Source organism: Schistocerca gregaria, chromosome 3, assembly GCF_023897955.1.
Source record: "Schistocerca gregaria isolate iqSchGreg1 chromosome 3, iqSchGreg1.2, whole genome shotgun sequence".
NCBI lineage: Eukaryota > Metazoa > Arthropoda > Insecta > Orthoptera > Acrididae > Schistocerca > Schistocerca gregaria.
Window position 1 is genome coordinate 378081514 of NC_064922.1, and position 21011 is coordinate 378102524.

At 39.4% G+C, this 21011-nt stretch overlaps 1 protein-coding gene across 1 annotated transcript in view; it reads left to right on the top strand.

The window, feature by feature from the left end:
* Positions 1-21011, top strand: part of LOC126353900 (fatty acid synthase-like) — a 445172-nt gene that overhangs the window by 247462 nt on the left and 176699 nt on the right. Inside the window, exons 14-16 of the mRNA XM_050003124.1 lie at positions 3389-3533; positions 3612-3728; positions 18520-18628. Coding sequence (XP_049859081.1) covers positions 3389-3533; positions 3612-3728; positions 18520-18628 — 371 coding nt within the window. The remainder of the gene's footprint in view (positions 1-3388; positions 3534-3611; positions 3729-18519; positions 18629-21011) is intronic.

A 21011-nucleotide genomic window follows, 5' to 3' on the forward strand; every position in this document is an offset into this window, starting at 1 on the left:
GGTACAAGTCACCCCTTGGAGCACTGAGGTGAGAGGGGAGCAGAGGTGCGACAAATACAAGATTCCTTAGCAGGACATACCATAATTAGCACCCACTTGGGGTGCCATGCTACAAGGGTGCCAGGGCGGCCCAAGTGTAAGATTTGTGTACAGTGCATATCAAAATTAATGTAGAAAACTGACACAGCTGAAAGGGAATCAGGGAAAATAGGGGAGGGTGGGTACCAAATGTTAAGTTGCTCATGTGGTAAAATGTTCTTGAACCAGCACTGTTCATATCAGAAGATATCACAGGACATTCAGTTTGTTTGATGACTGCTCCTAGAGAAAGGTGTTCATGAGGTGGTCATAGTGTGCTCGTTCATTATCATCTTTAAAGATGAACCAATTATCAAAATTTTGATTATAGCACTGGACAATAGCTTGAAGCATCCTGTCCTGATGCAGCACAGCTGTATAATTTCTCTCAGTAGCCATGAGAAGTGGCTGATACCTGTGTATGACACAACTGTCCTACCTTCCAGCACTGGCCGGGATGGCCGAGAGGTTCTAGGCGCTACAGTCTGGAACTGCGCAACCGCTACGGTCGTAGGTTCGAATCTTGCCATGGGCATGGATGTGTGTGATGTCCTTAGGTTAGTTAGGTTTAAGTAGTTCTAAGTTCTAGGGGACTGATGACCTCAGAAGTTAAGTCCCATAGTGCTCAGACCCATTTGAACCATTTGAACCTACCTTCCAGCTAAACTTGTGAGACTGCATACTTGAAATGTGCATTGATACTGGCCACATCCCTGCTCTACTATGGTGATCATCAGGTGTCAAATACTGAAATTTTTCACTCATCAGTGAAAAGAACATGATGCTGTTGATCCAGGCTCCATCCTGGGTGTCATTTACTGACCTTTTCCATGCACTGTGATACAGGTTACTTGAGTGAGATTGGGGGGGGGTTGGCATTGTTAGTAATGGGTACCATGAGACCAAACTGATTGTGTGGAGGAAGTTGTATACTATCTGGGCTGCCACAGCCCTCTCAGTTGGCTCCTAAGAGACAGTGCACATCTCAGCTGGGATACTGTGAATTACATCCCAAATTCTCTGCCTTAACTCATCCTGGGTTCTTGGTCGAGCTCTGTAGACTTTGCTTTTGAGGTAGCCCCACAAAAAATAAAAAATAAAAATAAGAAAAAGAGAAATAAATTACAAATGATAAATCTGGGGCCAGGGAATGTTACCGAATTCTGTGATCACACAATTGCCAAACAATTCTCGCCCATATGTCATTGACTGCCTTACAGTGTGTGATGTCGCTCTGTCCTGTTGAAACCAGGCTTCTTGAACATTTGGAAAGTTGTTCAGTGCAGGTATAACGAAAGTTCATAACATCTCTATATAATGACTGACATTGACAGTTATTGTGTTCCCCATTCATTTGCATGAACATCAACATCATACACATGTATGAACATCAACAACAGCAAAACAAGCATAATGGAATGTAGTCGAATGAAGTCAGGTTATGCTGAGGGAATTAGATGAGGAAATGAGACACTTAAAGTAGTAAAGGAGTTTTGCTATTTGGGGAGCAAAATAACTTATGATGGTCGAAGTAAAGACGATATAAAATGTAGAGTGGCAATGGCAAGGAAAGCCTTTCTGAAGAAGAGAAATTTGTTAACATGGAGTATAGATTTAAGTGTCATGAAGTCGTTTCTGAAAGTATTTGTGTGGAGTGTAGCCATGTATGAAAGTGAAACATGGACGATAAATAGTTTGGCAAAAAGAGAATGGAAGCTTTTGAAATGTGGTGCTACATAAGAATGCTGAAGATTAGATGGGTAGATCACATAACTAATCAGGAGGTATCGAATAGAATTGGGGAGAAGAGTTTGTGGCACAACTTGACAAGAAGAAGGGACTGGTTGGTAGGACATGTTCTGAGGCATCAATGGATCACAAATTTAGCATTGGAGGGCAGCGTGGAGGGTAAAAATCGTAGAGGGAGACCAAGAGATAAATACACTAAGCAGTTTCAGAAAGATGTAGGTTGCAGTAAGTGCTGGGAGATGAAGAAGTTTGCACAGGATAGGGTAGCATGGAGAGCTGCATCAAACCAGTCTCAGGACTGAAGACCACCATGTGATGAAATGCCACACCATAATGTCTCTTTACTAGTTTGTAAAGGACATTCATGATCATCATTAGGATTTGCGTTTCCCAGTAATGGTAGTTTTGTTTATTCAGGTAACTTGTGAGATGAAAATTTGCCTCATCTGACATCCACAACTTGTTTAGAAATTCATCATCATTGTTTATTTTTGCTATCATTTGTTGACAGAATCTTAATTGTAAATGGTAATTTTTGACCTTCAGATGTTGCACCATCTGTAATTTTTACAGATGAAATTTTAAATCAAGATGAAGAATTCTGTGAACACTCTCCTGGAACATTCCAACCACAGCTGCTTGCTCATGAATTGAACACCATGGGCTCTCTAAGACAGACTCACATACAACATCAATGTTTGTTGGAGAACGCACATTTCTTGGTTGTCCTGCTGGTTTCTTCTTGAGGGCAGGTCCAGTCTATTCAAAGTTATTAATCCAACATTTTATCATGTTTCAATGGAATGGCATAATGATGTCCTAAATTATAAAAACATCGAAGCACCCTGTGCGCCACTACCAAACTATAATTGTTTTTGTTAGCCATTTTTATGGCTAATGCACGATGTTGTCTGTTCCACTGAGCCATGATTAGTGAAATGGCGGACTGTTTACTCACTAACTGTCATGAACCTGCAGTGCTGCCACCTGCCCATGGCTGCCACTACTCATTTCAGATATTCCCGTTAGTCTCTGTCATCCTGTACAATCAAGGTATAATTATTAGATGGCAATTATTAGCTTTTTCTTTTATTTTTGTTTATTTATTTTCATTGTGAGCAACCAATTTGAAGCAGATCTTGATTTTTTTGTGTGTTCTGTAATAGTGGTGCAGTGTTTGAATGACATAATTATGGTTATTACATTTTGATGAGCACGTATGGTCTACATTTGAAATGGCCCTCTAAGGCACAATAAGAGACTGTCCATGACTGGAGACACAGCTCTTTCTACTGAAGTAAGAATTCACCTTCATTTCGTAGGTGGTTGAATGTAGTAACGTCCTGTGGTCAAAAGAGTATCGAGATAGTAGTTCCTGATCAAAATTACGTAAACTATACAAGTCAGAGTGTAGTGCACAACGTATTTTTGGGCTGTTTATTATTTAATCGTAAAACAAGTTTCAATAACTACCCAGATAATTAAAAGCACTTTAATTCTTATTTGCACTTCTCAAGACAAAAATATGACTTGCTTTATAATGGTATGAAATGTATTCCAGGTTGTACTTGTCTGGATTGCAAATACATCTTACAAAACTATACCCCCGCATACAGTACCCAGTTCCCACTGGCACACCGCAGATTTCATCTCTAGTAAAATGGAACCATGATCGGGAGTGGTTTGTACCAGTTTTCTCTGATAAGGTAAAATTCTAACACAATGAAACATAACCAAAAACGGAGGTTGATTCATGCATTTGACATGTTTTTATATTTTTCTAGGACTGGCTAAATAAACATTACCATACATACGAGATTGATCTCAACAAACCTGAAGATGAGTGGTACAGGGGTCATACAATTGATGGAAGAATAATCTTCCCAGCATCTGGATATCTGGTAATATACTGGTCACAATTAAGGAATATTTAACAGAAGAATTCAACATATGCCTTGTGTTTATTGCTCTTTCCTTATCATTTTTCTGTTTCTTTATTCCCATGTGGTGCAAGAGAATAAATTTAATTTAATATTTCAATACTTACAATACTGGTTGATTCGGGTTTACTTTTGACACTACTTCATTTTTGGATAACCGTTTTTTATGATATTAGGTTTCTCTTTTCTATTTGTTATACTTGTGTTTTAGTTATTTTCTTTCTGTCATCTCTCAGTAATTTTCAATTCAACATTAGTTGCTCCATGATAGCTGACATTCTGTGCAGTAATTTTTCTAAATTTTTCTTTCACGGTATAGTGTTTACTGCTGTTTCTCTATGTACTTAACTGAAAGCATAGATGAACTGCATTCCCATTGTATAATCTGAAAGGCAATAACTTTTTTCTAAGTAGTAGGTTTACTCATAATTTATATGTTATATACAATAATTTGTGCATGTAAAAGTGGTATTGCTTTGCTGTATTACTAATAAGAGGATTTTAATATGGATATGTGCTATATTTTAATGTAATATACATACAGCTTAAAATGAGGTGATTGCCTACCTCTCAGTGTCATCAGACTATGAGTTTTATAGAGAAACACGTATTATCATTTTTTATATCTCTTTTTTTATTTTGATCATGTTCTTAGGACAGTGAGCTTCTGACTAACTGTAGCTTTCAGCACTCATATGTCATTTAATTTAAATCATAAATTAAATATTTAGAGCACAGTGCTACAATTAAAACATGTTGTTTCTAATGAACGTGTACGACCATCACATTATACTTACAGATATCAATCTTTAATTTAGTCTCACTCTACAGTCTACCTATATAATTTGAAATCATTTATGCATGTACCCTACAGTGAAGAATGTTACTGTCACAAAAAACTTTTGATGACCACTGCTCCTCATGAACATGGCACCTAGAACACAACACAGCAAACAAATTCTATCATCCTCTCCAAGAAAAATTAGATTAGCATAATTCAATAGTAAACCCTACTCATTTATAGTTCAGTGTAATATATCATTCTTCTACAGCAGTTGACTCTCTCTCATTTGTTTTTTTGTTTCTAAATCTCTGAAGAATTTCCCTCATTATGTGTTAAATGGAATGTGAGTACTAGTTAGTGGGAAAGTAAATGAATTAGGTAACTGTTTCTTCCAAATTGTGTTGCCTATTTACCTCTTGTTTATGCTGCTCCTCTTTCTGAAACCTTCATAAAACAGCTTCTGATTCTAAATCTGAAAGATTTGTTCTCTTATCGTACTGTGTTACTGATTCACTTATTAGTAATTCTCTTTAAGCCCAAATATAGAGTACTGTACCCAAAGACATGTAAAGATTCATAGTAGATATGGTAAAATGCTTCCATCTCTACTGTAAAAAATTATGGTGTTTGTCTGTGTGGATTGATACCTGTATTCATTTTGTTGAAAATATAAGTACACTTTCCACAATGATCAACAACTTCATATAACTCCACAGGGAATTATCAGCAGAAATTAGAATCGACAGTCACATTGTGCACGAGAAGGATTTTCTCTCTCCAGTCCAATGATGAGAGTGTATGCTGTTAAGATACTTCCATGCATAAAATCAAAGGGTGTGGTGCACCATCATGTTGAAACCACACTGTGTTCTGATATATATATATATATATATATATATATATATATATATATATATATATATAGACTTACCAAGCGGGAAAGCGCCGGCAGACAGGCACATGAACAAAACACACAAACACACACACAAAATTACGAGCTTTCGCAACTGGCAGTTGCTTCGTCAGGAAGGAAGGAAGGAGAGGGAAAAATGAAAGGGTGTGGGTTTTAAGGGAGAGGGTAAGGAGTCATTCCAATCCCGGGAGCGGAAAAACTTCCCTTAGTGGAAAAAAAGGACAGGTGTACACTCGCACACACACACACATATCCATCCGCACATACACAGACACAAGCAGACATAAATATGTCTGCTTGTGTCTGTGTATGTGCGGATGGATATGTGTGTGTGTGTGCGAGTGTACACCTGTCCTTTTTTTCCACTAAGGGAAGTCTTTCCGCTCCCGGGATTGGGATGACTCCTTACCCTCTCCCTTAAAACCCACACCCTTTCATTTTTCCCTCTCCTTCCTTCCTTCCTGACGAAGCAACTGCCAGTTGCGAAAGCTCGTAATTTTGTGTGTGTGTTTGTGTGTTTTGTTCATGTGCCTGTCTGCCGGCGCTTTCCCAGATTCCAAGACTTACCAAGCGGGAAAGCGCCGGCAGACAGGCACATGAACAAAACACACAAACACACACACAGAATTACAAGCTTTCGCAACTGGCAGTTGCTTCGTCAGGAAAGAGGGAAGGAGAGGGAAAAATGAAAGGATGTGGGTTTTAAGGGAGAGGGTAAGGAGTCATTCCAATCCCGGGAGCGGAAAGACTTCCCTTAGGGGAAAAAAAGGACAGGTGTACACTCGCACACACACACACACATATCCATCCGTACACACGGATGGATGGATGGATATGTGTGTGTGCGAGTGTACACCTGTCCTTTTTTTCCCCTAAGGGAAGTCTTTCCGCTCCCGGGATTGGAATGACTCCTTACCCTCTCCCTTAAAACCCACATCCTTTCATTTTTCCCTCTCCTTCCCTCTTTCCTGACGAAGCAACTGCCAGTTGCGAAAGCTTGTAATTCTGTGTGTGTGTTTGTGTGTTTTGTTCATGTGCCTGTCTGCCGGCGCTTTCCCGCTTGGTAAGTCTTGGAATCTTTGTTTTTAATATATTTTTCCCATGTGGAAGTTTCTTTCTGTTTTATATATATATATATATATATATATATATATATATATATATATATATATATATATATATATATATAAAGGGTACTGTCTCCAACGATTGTGGCAGTTCATCTTAAGTGAACAACAAGTAACATGCACCACTCAAACAGGGTGTAAGCAAATGTGATTTTATTAACTGATTTGCTGGTGTAGATGTGGCTATTGCAGCAATTGTTAACACAATTCTAAGCGAAGTGGGCCTCATCCGTGAATAACACAAACTTTATCAGACACTGATTTCCAGTACTGTGCTGACTAATCCATTGACAAAACTAAACTCTGGCTCCATTGCTTCCACACCGTGGCAAGGCAGATCATTGTTGCTCCACCAGTACCCTCTACACTTTATATTTGAATGTGTGCTTTTCACTGGCAAATTGGCAACTGTTTACTGATGAATCTTCTGTTATGCAATCCGCTACCATCTCCTGAGATTGTGATATGAAAACAATTCTTTGCCAAGCAGCTCTCTGTGGTGTGAATGACCTATTTTTTATTTACAGTGATAATTTTTTTCCAACCCGGTTGATGGCTATTATGAAACTTTTCTTTGTATCTTTTGTCAGATATCCAGGCATTACATCTGAATTGTGGATTGGTGTACTGTTCTCAAAGATACACATCTAATAAAAAAAAAAAACTACTCAGGCACTGGAGACATGTCAGAAATGTATGATAAAACTTCTACACAATCAGAGTACAGTTAATCCTAATAACAGTAGTCTAAAAAGATATTCAGTAAATCTAACACTAAGGTACATCTCATACAAATTATCAGTTCTTTATGCTGCTGAATAATAATATTTCTTTCGCAGAATGTCTTATAATCTTATTTTTTAGATCACCTTTTTCATACTGTGTATGTTTGTCTTTTAAGTTATTTCAAACTTTCATCACCATATACAGTGAAATCTGTTCATGTAAATTTGGTTGTGAGCAAGAAGGATAATATTATCTACCTTTCTAGTGTTGTAAGTGTGACCAAAACGGTTTCCTCAAATGATTTTTGACTGCTGTGCAGTATGACTATAATGTCATAAATTTATAAGGGAGGAACAGTTCAGACTTGTAGATTCAAAAGTAGTGGATAACGAGATTCTTTTGGCAGTGCAGTATAAATATATCTAACAATTTTCTTCTGCAGCTTCAGCACCCAAGCTATAGTTCTTCAACTTTCCAGAAAACTTTCTCATACCTAATGACAGATTCAGAATAACTATAATCTGCTATTTGTGTGTTGATATCAGTACCATTTATAAGTATTTTCAATACAAAATCACAACTGCTTAATTTATGTGATAGAAATTCAACATGTGTATTCCAGCATAAATTTTTGTCCCAGTATAATCCAAGGCATCTGACCATGTCACCTTTTCCCATTCACTATGTTTTATCATCCACTTTAATTCTCTGCTGTACTAAATTTTTTGTGTTGAACTACACAATAATGTACACTCCTGGAAATGGAAAAAAGAACACATTGACACCGGTGTGTCAGACCCACCATACTTGCTCTGGACACTGCGAGAGGGCTGTACAAGCAATGATCACAAGCACGGCACAGCGGACACACCAGGAACCCCGGTGTTGGCCGTCAAATGGCGCTAGCTGCGCAGCATTTGTGCACTGCCGCCGTCAGTGTCAGCCAGTTTGCCGTGGCATACGGAGCTCCATCGCAGTCTTTAACACTGGTAGCATGCCGCGACAGCGTGGACGTGAACCGTATGTGGAGTTGACGGACTTTGAGCGAGGGCGTATAGTGGGCATGCGGGAGGCCGGGTGGACGTACCGCCGAATTGCTCAACACGTGGGGCGTGAGGTCTCCACAGTACATCGATGTTGTCACCAGTGGTCGGTGGAAGGTGCACGTGCCCGTCGACCTGGGACCGGACCGCAGCGATGCACGGATGCATGCCAAGACCGTAGGTTCCTACGCAGTGCCATAGGGGACCACATCGCCACTTCCCAGCAAATTAGGGACACTGTTGTTCCTGGGGTATCGGCAAGGACCATTCGCAACCATCTCCATGAAGCTGGGCTATGGTCCCGCACACCGTTGGGCCGTCTTCCGCTCATGCCCCAACATCGTGCAGCCCGCCTCCAGTGGTGTCGCGACAGGCGTGAATGGAGGGACAAACGGAGACATGTCATCTTTAGCGATGAGAGTCGCTTCTGCCTTGGTTCCAATGATGGTCGTATGCGTGTTTGGCGCCGTGCAGGTGAGCGCCACAATCAGGACTATATACGACCGAGGCACACAGGGCCAACACCCGGCGTCATGGTGTGGGGAGCGATCTCCTACACTGGCCGTACACGTCTGGTGATCGTCGAGGGGACACTGAATAGTGCATGGTACATCCAAACCGTCATCGAACCCATCGTTCTACCATTCCTAGACCGGCAAGGGAACTTGCTGTGCCAACAGGACAATGCACGTCCGCATGTATCCCATGCCACCCAACGTGCTCTAGAAGGTGTAAGTCAACTACCCTGGCCAGCAAGATCTTCGGATCTGTCCCTCACTGAGCATGTTTGGGACTGGATGAAGCATCGTCTCACGCAGTCTGCACGTCCAGCACGAACGCTGGTCAACTGAGGCGCCAGGTGGAAATGGCATGGCAAGCCGTTCCACAGGACTACATCCAGCATCTCTACGATCGTCTCCATGGGAGAATAGCAGCCTGCATTGCTGCGAAAGGTGGATATACACTGTACTATTGCCGACATTGTGCATGCTCTATTGCCTGTGTCTATGTGCCTGTTGTTCTGTCAGTGTGATCATGTGATGTATCTGACCCCAGGAATGTGTCAATAAAGTTTCCCCTTCCTGGGACAATGAATTCACGGTGTTCTTATTTCAATTTCCAGGAGCGTATTTTGTGATGTTCAGATTAAGTTAATACAAGTACTATCTGCCAAAATATTTATTGGAGAATTTATCCAGGGAAAGTCATCCACATAGAATACAAAGAAGATTGGCTATAGAATGGAGTTTTGAGGCATACCTTGAGATACTACACTCCATACAGGATAATAGGTCATTGCATTTAGAGTGGCATTTTGTTTTTGTCTTTTCCAGTATGTATTGAATGCCTGATGCAAGTTCTGTACAACATATAATGCTCTATGTTCAATAATCAATCAAGAACTGAATACAGAAGTTAACTCCGCTGTTATCACCATCTCCACTGTTATCACCATCATCAAATTCTAAAGGCTATGCATTTTTGCTATAACTACTCTTGTCTATTTTGTGCTGTCCTCTTTTATTTCTTGAGAATTTTGATGTTTTGTTTCCTCCAATAGAAATTCTACTGTTATTTTCCTAGGCCATTGTGTGTTTTAAATATACATATTCGAGAGCCTCAGTTTCCTGTTTGTAAGTAGTTATTCTGAGGTTCCTTTGCTATTTGATTTCTTTGAATACATCTTCATTGATTTTTATTTCAGTTCAGTTGTTGCTCATTAATTTTTTTCAAAGGCATGCTAGTATTGTTATCAATACAAGCATACATACAGAAACAGAAGAAATAGTAAATGAAGTTCATAGAAGTATCATTGTTTGGTTTTCTGCAAATGGTCTCATCCTCAGTTTTCAAAAGACACAGCATATTCATTCCTGCATTTCTACCGCTACTACACAAATGATGAATGTAGTAACACCTGGTGAGGAAATTATCAGTATGGTGAAAAATTCAAAATTCCTAGGGGTCTGTACTGATGAGAATTTAAATTGGGAGAAACACATTTTGGAACTCATAAAACAACATAGTTCAGCCATATTTGTGCTTAGACTCCTTGCAAATCTTGGGGAGAGACAAATCAGTAAGTTGACATATTTTGCATATTTTCATTCAATAATGTCATACAGAGTAATATCCTGGGGCAACTCATCTTTCAAAGTCTTTGTTGCACAAAAATGTTCCGTAAGAATAATATGTGGTTCTCACCCACAGTCATCTTGTAGACATCTGTTTAAGGTGTTGGATATTTTAACTACTGCTTCACAGTGTATTTATTCCCTCATGAAGTTTATTGTAAATAGTACCCTACAACAAAAGGAACAATGAGGCACATAATTACCATACCAAAAGCAAAATTTACATTCATCACTCCAGATTAATGTTGTCTTTAGTACAATAAGGGATACACAATGCTGAAAGAGAAATTTTTGACAACTTACCCAGTGATATACAATGTCTGACATATAGCAAAGTAAAATTTGAACCATGGCCCTTGTGTTGGTGGGGAGGCTTGCGTGTCTCGGCGATACAGATAGCCGTACCGTAGGTGCAACCACAACGGAGGGGTATCTGTTGAGAGGCCAGACAAACTTGTGGTTCCTGAAGAGGGGCAGCAGCCTTTTCAGTAGTTGCAAGGGCAACAGTCGGTATGATTGACTGATCTGGCCTTGTAACAATAACCAAAACGGCCTTGCTGTGCTGGTACTGTGAATGGCTGAAAGCAGGGGGAAACTACGGCCGTAATTTTTCCTGAGGGCATGCAGCTTTACTGTATGATTAAATGATAATGGCGTCCTCTTGGGTAAAATATTCCGGAGGTAAAATAGTCCCCCATTCGGATTTTGGGGCGGGGACTACTCAAGAGGAAATAGAGAAGTTCGGTGGCAGTAGGAACTAGACTTCTGGTCAGGTGACTACAGGGTTATAAACACAAAATCAAATAGGGGTAATGCAGGAGTAGGTTTAATAATGAATAGGAAAATAGGAATGCAGATAAGCTACTACAAACAGCATAGTGAACGAATTATTGTGGCCAAGATAGATACGCAGCCCACACCTACTACAGTAGTGCAAGTTTATATGCCAACTAGCTCTGCAGATGACGAAGAAATTGAAGAAATGTATGATGAAATAAAAGAAATTATTCAGATAGTGAAGGGTGATGAAAATTTAATAGTCATGGGTGACTGGAATTCGGTAGTAGGAAAAGGGAGAGAAGGAAACATAATAGGTGAATATGGATTGGGGCTAAGAAATGAAAGAGGAAGCCGCCTGGTAGAATTTTGCACAGAGCACAACTTAATCATAGCTAACACTTGGTTCAAGAAACATAAAAGAAGGCTGTATACATGGAAGAATCCTGGAGATACTAAAAGGTATCAGATAGATTATATAATGGTAAGACAGAGATTTAGGAACCAGGTTTTAAATTGTAAGACATTTCCAGGGGCAGATGTGGACTCTGACCACAATCTATTGGTTATGACCTGTAAATTAAAACTGAAGAAACTGCAAAAAGGTGGGAATTTAAGGATATGGGACCTGGATAAACTGAAAGAACCAGAGGTTGTACAGAGTTTCAGGGAGAGCATAAGGGAACAATTGACAGGAATGGGGGAAAGAAATACAGTAGAAGAAGAATGGGTAGATTTGAGGGATGAAGTAGTGATGGCAGCAGAGGATCAAGTAGGTAAAAAGACGAGGGCTAGTAGAAATCCTTGGGTAACAGAAGAAATATTGAATTTAATTGATGAAAGGAGAAAATATAAAAATGCAGTAAACGAAGCAGGCAAAAAGGAATACAAAAGTCTCAAAAATGAGATCGACAGGAAGTGCAAAATGGCTAAGCAGGGATGGCTAGAGGACAAATGTAAGGATGTAGTGGCTTATCTCACGAGGGGTAAGATAGATACTGCCTACAGGAAAATTAAAGAGACCTTTGGAGATAAGAGAACCACTTGTACGAACATCAAGAGCTCGGATGGAAACCCAGTTCTAAGCAAAGAAGGGAAAGCAGAAAGGTGGAAGGAGTATATAGAGGGTCTATACAAGGGCGATGTACTTGAGGACAATATTATGGAAATGGAAGGGGATGTAGATGAAGATGAAATGGGAGATACGATACTGCGTGAAGAGTTTGACAGAGCACTGAAAGACCTGAGTTGAAACAAGGCCCCCAGAGTAGACAACATTCCATTGGAACTACTGACGGCCTTGGTAGAGCCAGTCCTGACAAAACTCTACCATCTGGTGAGCAAGATGTATGAAACAGGTGAAATACCCTCAGACTTCAAGACAAATATAATACTTCCAATCCCAAAGAAAGCAGGTGTTGACAGATGTGAAAATTGCCGGACTATCAGTTCAATAAGTCACAGCCGCAAAATACTAACACGAATTCTTTACAGACGAATGGAAAAACTAGTAGAATCCGACCTCGGAGAAGATCAGTTTGGATTCCGTAGAAATACTGGAACGCGTGAGGCAATCCTGACCTTACGACTTATCTTAGAAGAAAGAAAAAGGAAAGGCAAACCTACATTTCTAGCATTTGTAGACTTAGAGAAAGCTTTTGACGATGTTGACTGGAATACTCTCTTTCAAATTCTAAAGGTGTCGTGGCAGGGGCAAAATACAGGGAGCGAAAGGCTATTTACAATTTGTACAGAAACCAGAGGGCAGTTATAAGAGTCAAGGGACATGAAAGGGAAGCATTGGTTGGGAAGGGAGTGAGACAGTGTTGTAGCCTCTCCCCGATTTTATTCAATCTGTATATTGAGCAAGCAGTAAAGGAAACAAAAGAAAAATTTGGAGTAGGTATTAAAATCCATGGAGAAGAAATCAAAACTTCGAGGTTTGCCAATGACATTGTAATTCTGTCAGAGACAGCAAAAGACTTGGAAGAGCAGTTGCACGGAATGGACAGTATCTTGAAAGGAGGATATAAGATGAATATCAACAAAAGCAAAACGAGGATAATGGAATGTAGTCGGATTAAGTCGGGTGATGCTGAGGGAATTGGATTAGGACATGAGACACTTAAAGTAGTAAAGGAGTTTTGCTATTTGGGGAGCAAAATAACTCATGGTGGCCAAAGTAGAGAGGATATAAAATGTAGATTGGCAATGGCAAGGAAAGCGTTTCTGAAGAAGAGAAATTTGTTAACATCGAGTATAGATTTAAGTGTCAGGAAGTCATTTCTGAAAGTATTTGTATGGAGTGTATCCATGTATGGAAGGGAAACATGGGTGATAAATAGTGTGGACAAGAAGAGAATAGAAGCTTTTGAAATGTGGTGCTACAGAAGAATGCTGAAGATTAGATGGGTAGAATAGAATTGGGGAGAAGAGGAGCTTGTGGCAAAACTTGACTAGAAGAAGGGAGCGGTTGGTAGGACATGTTCTGAGGCATCAAGGGATCACTAATTTAGTATTGGAGGGCAGTGTGGAGGGTAAAAATCGTAGAGGGAGACCAAGAAATGAATATACTTTGCAGATTCAGAAGGATGTTGGTTGCAGTAAGTACTGGGAGATGAAGAAGCTTGCACAGGATAGGGTAGTATGGAGAGCTGCATCAAACCAGTCTCAGGACTGAAGACCACAACAACAACAACGACAACAAATTTGTTAACAAACTGAAAAAGTTTCTCCTTGACAAATCCTTCTATTGAGTAGAAGTATTACTATTACTGCAAAGCATAAAGATCTGTATTTTTTTTTGTTAAAAAGGTAAATAAAATAAAAAAAGACATAGAAAGGTTCAGAATGTAGCTGTATGTACAAATTAATTTGTGATGTGAATGTAAAGTGAGTCTTTCCACAGCAATACGGGCTGTCATACAACATGATCCATGGAACATGTAACTAACTGACTAACTAACTTCTTGTATTTCTAAGCACTTTCTGTCTGTCTTCACCAGTGTCCAGGTTTCAGAGCCATAGAGAAGTACCCTCCAGATCTTTCAGTGAAAGCAAATTTTGTTGTTACATTGTTTTCTGATTTCCATGCTACATCTTCTGATTTTAAGGTGTCTACCTAACAAAATTTATCAACTTTTTTTTGTTTCCCACTGTTTTATGTCAGGTGTTCTTTTTGAATATGATATTCTTAGTATCACAATTTTGAGTTATTGGCTATAAATTTCAAGTTAAAACTTTCCCAGGACTGTTGCAAATTTAGAAAGTATATTGTGCATATTTTGTTTTTCATTATCAGCTATTATGGTAATATCATCTTCAAATCTAATGCAGTTGATCCAGTTTCTCAAGAATTGCTACTGTAAACTTATGGTATCATATAAAAAGTCTCTTATAGTCAGACGTAAAAAAGAGTTATCAGGTTATGCAAATTGAACAAGAAGAGGCTAACAATATTATGAAGTGTAGCTCTAGTAGAGCTAGGGTCAATCATGGTATGGCCATCTCCATAGTGTAATGTTAGGCAGGTGTCTGGCTTGTGAACATCACATTGTTTTTTGTGCCAAACTATAAGAAACTCAGGTTATGCATTAAGAACAGTGGCATAAGTCTGAATTATGAACAATTACATTTGATGTTTTATGCACCATTGTATTGTAATCAGAGCCAGTTTAAGACACAAGCGACACAAGACACTACCTGTGGCATCAATCTGAGAGGGGAGTTAGATGACACACAACTGTAAGATTTCTATGCAATATGTATCACAGTTGATAGTGGCCTCTTGTGGTGCTCCAAGTGTTAGATTTATAAGTGGTGCATTTCAGTTATCAGCAACATAATGATGTTTGTGGAAGGTGTGAGGGAAAGGTAAACAGGGAGGGTAGCAAAGATGGAGGCATGGTTGTCAGAAGGAAGCCAAAGATATTCAACTGTATGTACTGTGCCAGCTTCAAACCAAAGAGGATGCATACAGAAGTTAAGAGATATATAGTATAAAGATAAACACAATTGTGTAGGATGAAAAGATGCATGAATGGATAAAGAGGAAAGGGAAAGAAGAGAAGACCGAAGAGTAAATGGGAATGAGGTTGGTTAATGTAGATTCAGTCCAGGGGGATGGTGGGGTGAAAGGATGTTTTGGAGTGCAAGTTCCCATCTCCTCAGTTTCAAGGGACTGGTGTTGGGTGGGAGAAGCCAAATGGCATGTACAGTGTAGCAGGCTCCTAGGTCCCGACAATTATGCTGGAGGGCATGCTGTGCTACTGGGTATTGGACATCTCCAAGGCAGACAGTTTGTCTGCCCATGACACAGCCAAGGGTACACACCTGATGTCCTCCTAGGTTAACATGTTTCTGGTCTGTTTTAAGGAAACCTTCAAGGTCACCCAGAATCCCAAACCCCTTGTCTGGTGTGGGTTTGTTGGTGATATGTGCCTGATATGGACCCAGGGTGAAGACATTTTATTCTCATTCCCTCAGAGACTCAATACTTTCTTCTTTGCCATCTGCTTCACCTGGTGCTCTTCCACACAGCATGCCATGTTCTCGGTTGTTGACCTCTACCTCAACAGTGGAACCATAAAAACCTCTGTCCGTGCCAAATGTACTAATCATCAATACTACCTGTATTTAGATTGGTGTCATCCCTTCCACACTAAAATGTTTCTCTGACAGAGTCTGGCCAGCCATGGATAGCACATTTAAAGTGATGAGCAATCTATTGCTCAGTAAACTGTAGATATTACTAAGGCCTTCACAGACAGGCATTTCTCCCAAACCCCAGTTAACAAACAGATTTCCCTTTCCACATTTACACAAGCAACTAATCCCCGAATCACCCCCATCAACCCCATGAACCAGCTGCAAAGCACCACTTCCCTCATTACTCAGTATCGCCCTAAACTAGAACAACCTTTGCAAGGGTTTTAGCTACTTGTCGTCATGGAAATGAGGAACATCCTACTGACCATCATCCCACACACAAGGCCTGCATCTGTACTATGCACCCACCTAGCACATTTTACTCCTGTCCTGTCACAGGCATATCCTACCACATCAGAGGCAGGGCCACCTGTGAAAACAGCTGTGTCAAATCAGGTCTGTTATAAGTCCTGTACAGCATTTAATGTGGGATTCGCCACCAACCAGGTGTTCACCCGAATCAGTGACCACAGCTGGGAGTTAATAAAGGCAGAGTTGGCACTTGTTACTGAGCCCAATATACTCAACATGATTGGTGGCTTCATAACCTGTGAACCTGGATCCTACACCCTAGCACTAACCTCTCTGTGTAAAGGAGATGCAATGCCACCTTTTCTCCAGTAATCCTTCTGGCCTCACTCTCTGCTCGCCCTTGTCCTTCTCTACCCTGCAGCCAGCCTGCAGTCCCAGCCCATTATTGGTAGCCAGGACAATGTTTCCACACAATGTGTGTATGCGCACACATAGGCATTCTGTTAGATCAGCAAAGGATTTGTCTGAAAACTCAGCAATGCTCTGAGTCCTGTTCATTTGTCTGTTGATACCTCAATACCTCAAGTACATCACTTTGCACCAAGAAAATTTTTGTTTTTATAAAGTTGACTTCAGTTGAATTATCTGAATATTATGACATATTAGGTAATGCAAAAAATAGTAAAAAAATTATTTCAATAAAAATGTAATGGCAAAAGCACTAGCATAATAGTGCATGTTGGGTTTTATTTCAGCTTAATTGTCATTTGACATACTGCAATATGTGTGATACTGTGAAGAAAAATAATGAATAGAAACTTGTTCTTACTTTACTTTTGTTTGATATTAATGCTAACAACTCATATTTTATGTTATAAAAATGTAATAATCATGTCAAGTTCATAAGGTTTGTAATAAAAACACAGACTGCTTCACTTTTTATGAAAGAGTTTGAAACAATCCTTTCCCTCTTCAAGACAGAGTTATGGATTTCATTTTATGCATTTTGTTTTAATTCTGATTTTGCAGCTCTCATATTAACATGTTAGTGATGATAAACGGTCATCCTCATTAGTTTCCATATGTTTGAACCGGACTGTTACCCTACAACTGTATATTCGATTAATGAAAGGCCCTTCCAGCTCTTGATATTTACTACGTAATTCCATGACTGGTTTTGGCCTTCACATCCAGGCCATTTTCAAGCAGATCTGAAAACTGTTCTGTTTTGGAGCAAGGTCAAATGATCATGTGACCTTTATTCATAAAATCACTTGTGTGTGTGAAGACCCAAATCACTCACTGACTTAAATAAACTCAATATCAGTAACTGGAGCAGCCTTTTAACAATTAAATGTCATCAAATGTTAGTCAGTGATTGTACCCACTGTACTGTTTGCCCAGATCTGGTCTTGGATGAGATATGTACATTTTTGTCTTTTTTGAGGCACCTAACTCATTTTTGAACAGTACCTCACATTTTTCTGCCCTTCGTGTCTTTCTGACTGGCAAGCCAAAGGAGCCTCTGCCAGAGACTTCCTAAATTTAAGAGGATCCATAATGCTCTTTTTGAAGTCTGTTTTCACAGCAGTGCTCTCTTTAGAGAAGCCATCAGTTGACAACTGGAATATCTATGAAGTGCAGTAGAGACTAGATGAAACACCACTCAAATCAGAATCCTCTGAAATAAAATAAAATCTGGTCTTTTGTTAGATCTGTAACCAACAAAGCTAATGTGTATCAAGTCTTTTCATTAGAAATATGCAAAAATCAGTGATAAAACAAGCACACAACAGTGTCCATTCAATGATAATGTTATGCTGTAAACACCCAACCTGCACAACCACGCTATTACAAATTAAACACAAAATTGTTATGCATGGACATAAGATTACTAATAACTGTTGATAGTACAATATTACATATTTGTTTCCTCAACAGTCCTAGCCAGAGATTACTGAAACAACTCAATTGAACCTAAATATGAGCTGATAAACTGATGACGGCATGATGTTTTGTCTTCAGAAACTCAACTGCATGTGCTGCAATCTATTGGCACCAAGCAGCAATCAAAATGAGATATACATAGTGCAGAAAATGCACAGCTGTTGCAAGGCAGGAGACTCAGCCTGACAGAAGAAAATAAAAACTGAACCCACAGGATTATGTGGGTTTGGGTGGAAACAAATGTAGAGTGTTGTTACATTACCCCTTCCATTATTTGTATTCTACCAAGGATTTAGTATCCCTATATTTACAGTATAGTAATACTTACTGTATGTTTCCAGGTTCTCGCTTGGAAGACACTGGCAGCCCATAAAAGCATCAAGTATGAGAATCTACCAGTCCTTTTTCACAATGTGCATTTTCAGAGGGCGAGTATTTTTCCATCCACTGGTACTTCTGACATTTTGTATGCATAAAAACTCTTAATGCAATACATTTAACTATAAACAAATGAGTGTGTAATGTTTCTTTCCAGGTGTTGTTGTGGTCTCAGTCCAAAGGCTAGTATGATGAAGCTCTCCAAGTTGCTCTATCCTGTGCAAGCCTCTTCATCTCTGAGTAACTACTACAACTTACATCCTTCTGAATCTGCTATCGACATTCGTCTCTTGGTCTCCCCCCAATACTAAATTGGTGATTCCTTGATGGTTCAGGATGTATCCTATCAACCGATCCCTTCTTCTGCTCAGGCTGTGCTACAAATACCTTTTATCCCCAGTTCTATTTAGTACCACCTCATTAGTTATGTGATCTACCCTTCTGATTTTCAGTAATCTTCAGCAGCTCTTTATGTCTAAACTGTTTATCACCAATGTTTTACTTCCACACATGGCTACACTCCATACAAATACTTTCAGAAAAGACTTCCTAACATTTAAATATATATCTGATCTTAACAAATTTCTCTTTTACAGAAAAGCTTTTCTTGCCATTACCAGTATACATTTTATATCATCTCTGCTTTGGCATCACCAGTTATTTTGCTCCCCAAATAGCAAAACTCATCTGCTACTTTAAGTGTATCATTTCCTAACCTAATTCTCTCAGCATCACCTTAATTAATTTGACTACCTTCCGTTACCCTTATTTTGCTCTTGTCGATGTTATCTTACACACTCCTTTCAAGACACTGACTTTTCCATTCCACTACTCTTCCAAATCCTTTGTTTGCTATCTCTGGCAGAATTACAGCGACATCAGCAAAACGGAAAGTTTTTATTTTTTCTCCCAGAACTTTAAATCCTAATCCAAATTTTTGTTTGCTTTTCTTTACTGCTTGCTCTCTGTGCAGACTGAATGTTGTCAGGGATATGCTGCAATCCTGTCTGACTCCCTTCTTATCCACTGCTTCCCTTTCATGCCCCTCAAGTTTTGTAACTGCATCTTGTTTCTGTACAAGTTCTAAATAGCCATTTACTCCCTTTATTTTACTTTTCAAAGAGAGTATTCCAGCCAACAGTGTCAAAAGCTTTCTCCAAGTCTGTAAATGCTATAAATGCAGTTTTGCCTTTCCTTAACCTACCTTCTAAGATAAATCATAGGGTCAGTATTGCCTCACATGTTCCTACATTTCTCTTGACTGCAAACTCATTTTCCCTGATGTTCCCTTCTGCCTAATTTTAATTCTTCTGTACAGAATTCATGTTAGTATGTTGCAATCATCATTCATTAAACTAATAGGTCAGCAATATTCACACCTGTCAGCACCTGATTTCTTTGAAATTGGAATTATCATATTCTTCTTGAAGTCTGAGGGGTTTTCACCTTTCTAATATATCTTGCACACCAGATGGAAGAATTTTGTCGTGGCTGGCTCTCCAAAGGCTATCAGTAGCCCTGACAGAATGTCATCTACTCAAGGGGCATTGTTTTGACTTACTTTTTTCCGTGCTCTATCAGATTGTTCTTGCAGTATCATATCTCCCACCTCATCTTCATATAAATCTTCTCCCCTTTCTATAATATTGCTACACATTCATTTCCCTTGTGTGGAACCTCTGTATACTTCCATGTTTCAGCTTTCCCTTCTTGGCTTAGGACTGGTTTTCCATCTGAGCTCTTGATATTTATACAGCTGCTCCTCTGTTCTCCAAAGGCCTCCTTAAATTTCCAGTACACAGTATCTATCTTTGCTTAGTGATACATCCTTCAAAATGCTTTCATGTGTTCTCTACCAGTTCCTGCTTTGCCATTTACTTCCTGTCAAGCAGATTAGACGTTTGTATTCCCTTTAAACTGCTTCCTTTGCTGCATTTTTATATTTTCTCCATTCATCAATTAAATTCTATATCTCTTGTGTTACCCAAGGGCTTCTTCTAGCCTTCGTCTTTTTATCTGTGTGATCCTCTGCTGCCTTCACTATTTCATCTCTCAAAGCTACCCATTCTTCTTGTACTGTATTCCTTTCCCCTGCTCTTGTCAATCGTTCGCTAATGCTCCCTTTGAAACTCTCTACAACATCTGTTTCTTTCAGTCTGTCCAGGTCCCATCTCCTTAAATTATTACTTTTTGCAGTTTCTTCAGCTTTAATCTACAGTTCACAACCAGTAAATTGTGGTCAGAGTCCACATATGCCCCTGAAAATGTGTTCTAGTTTAAACTCTATTTAAAGAATCTCTATCTTACCATTATATAATAAATATGAAATCTTACAGTGTTTCCAGATGTCTAGCCATGCAAACCATACATATTCTAATATTCATCCTGTGACCTCCTCCAGAATGATGATAATCATAAAACTGAACATTAATTATAGTAAATGAATTTCTGGTAC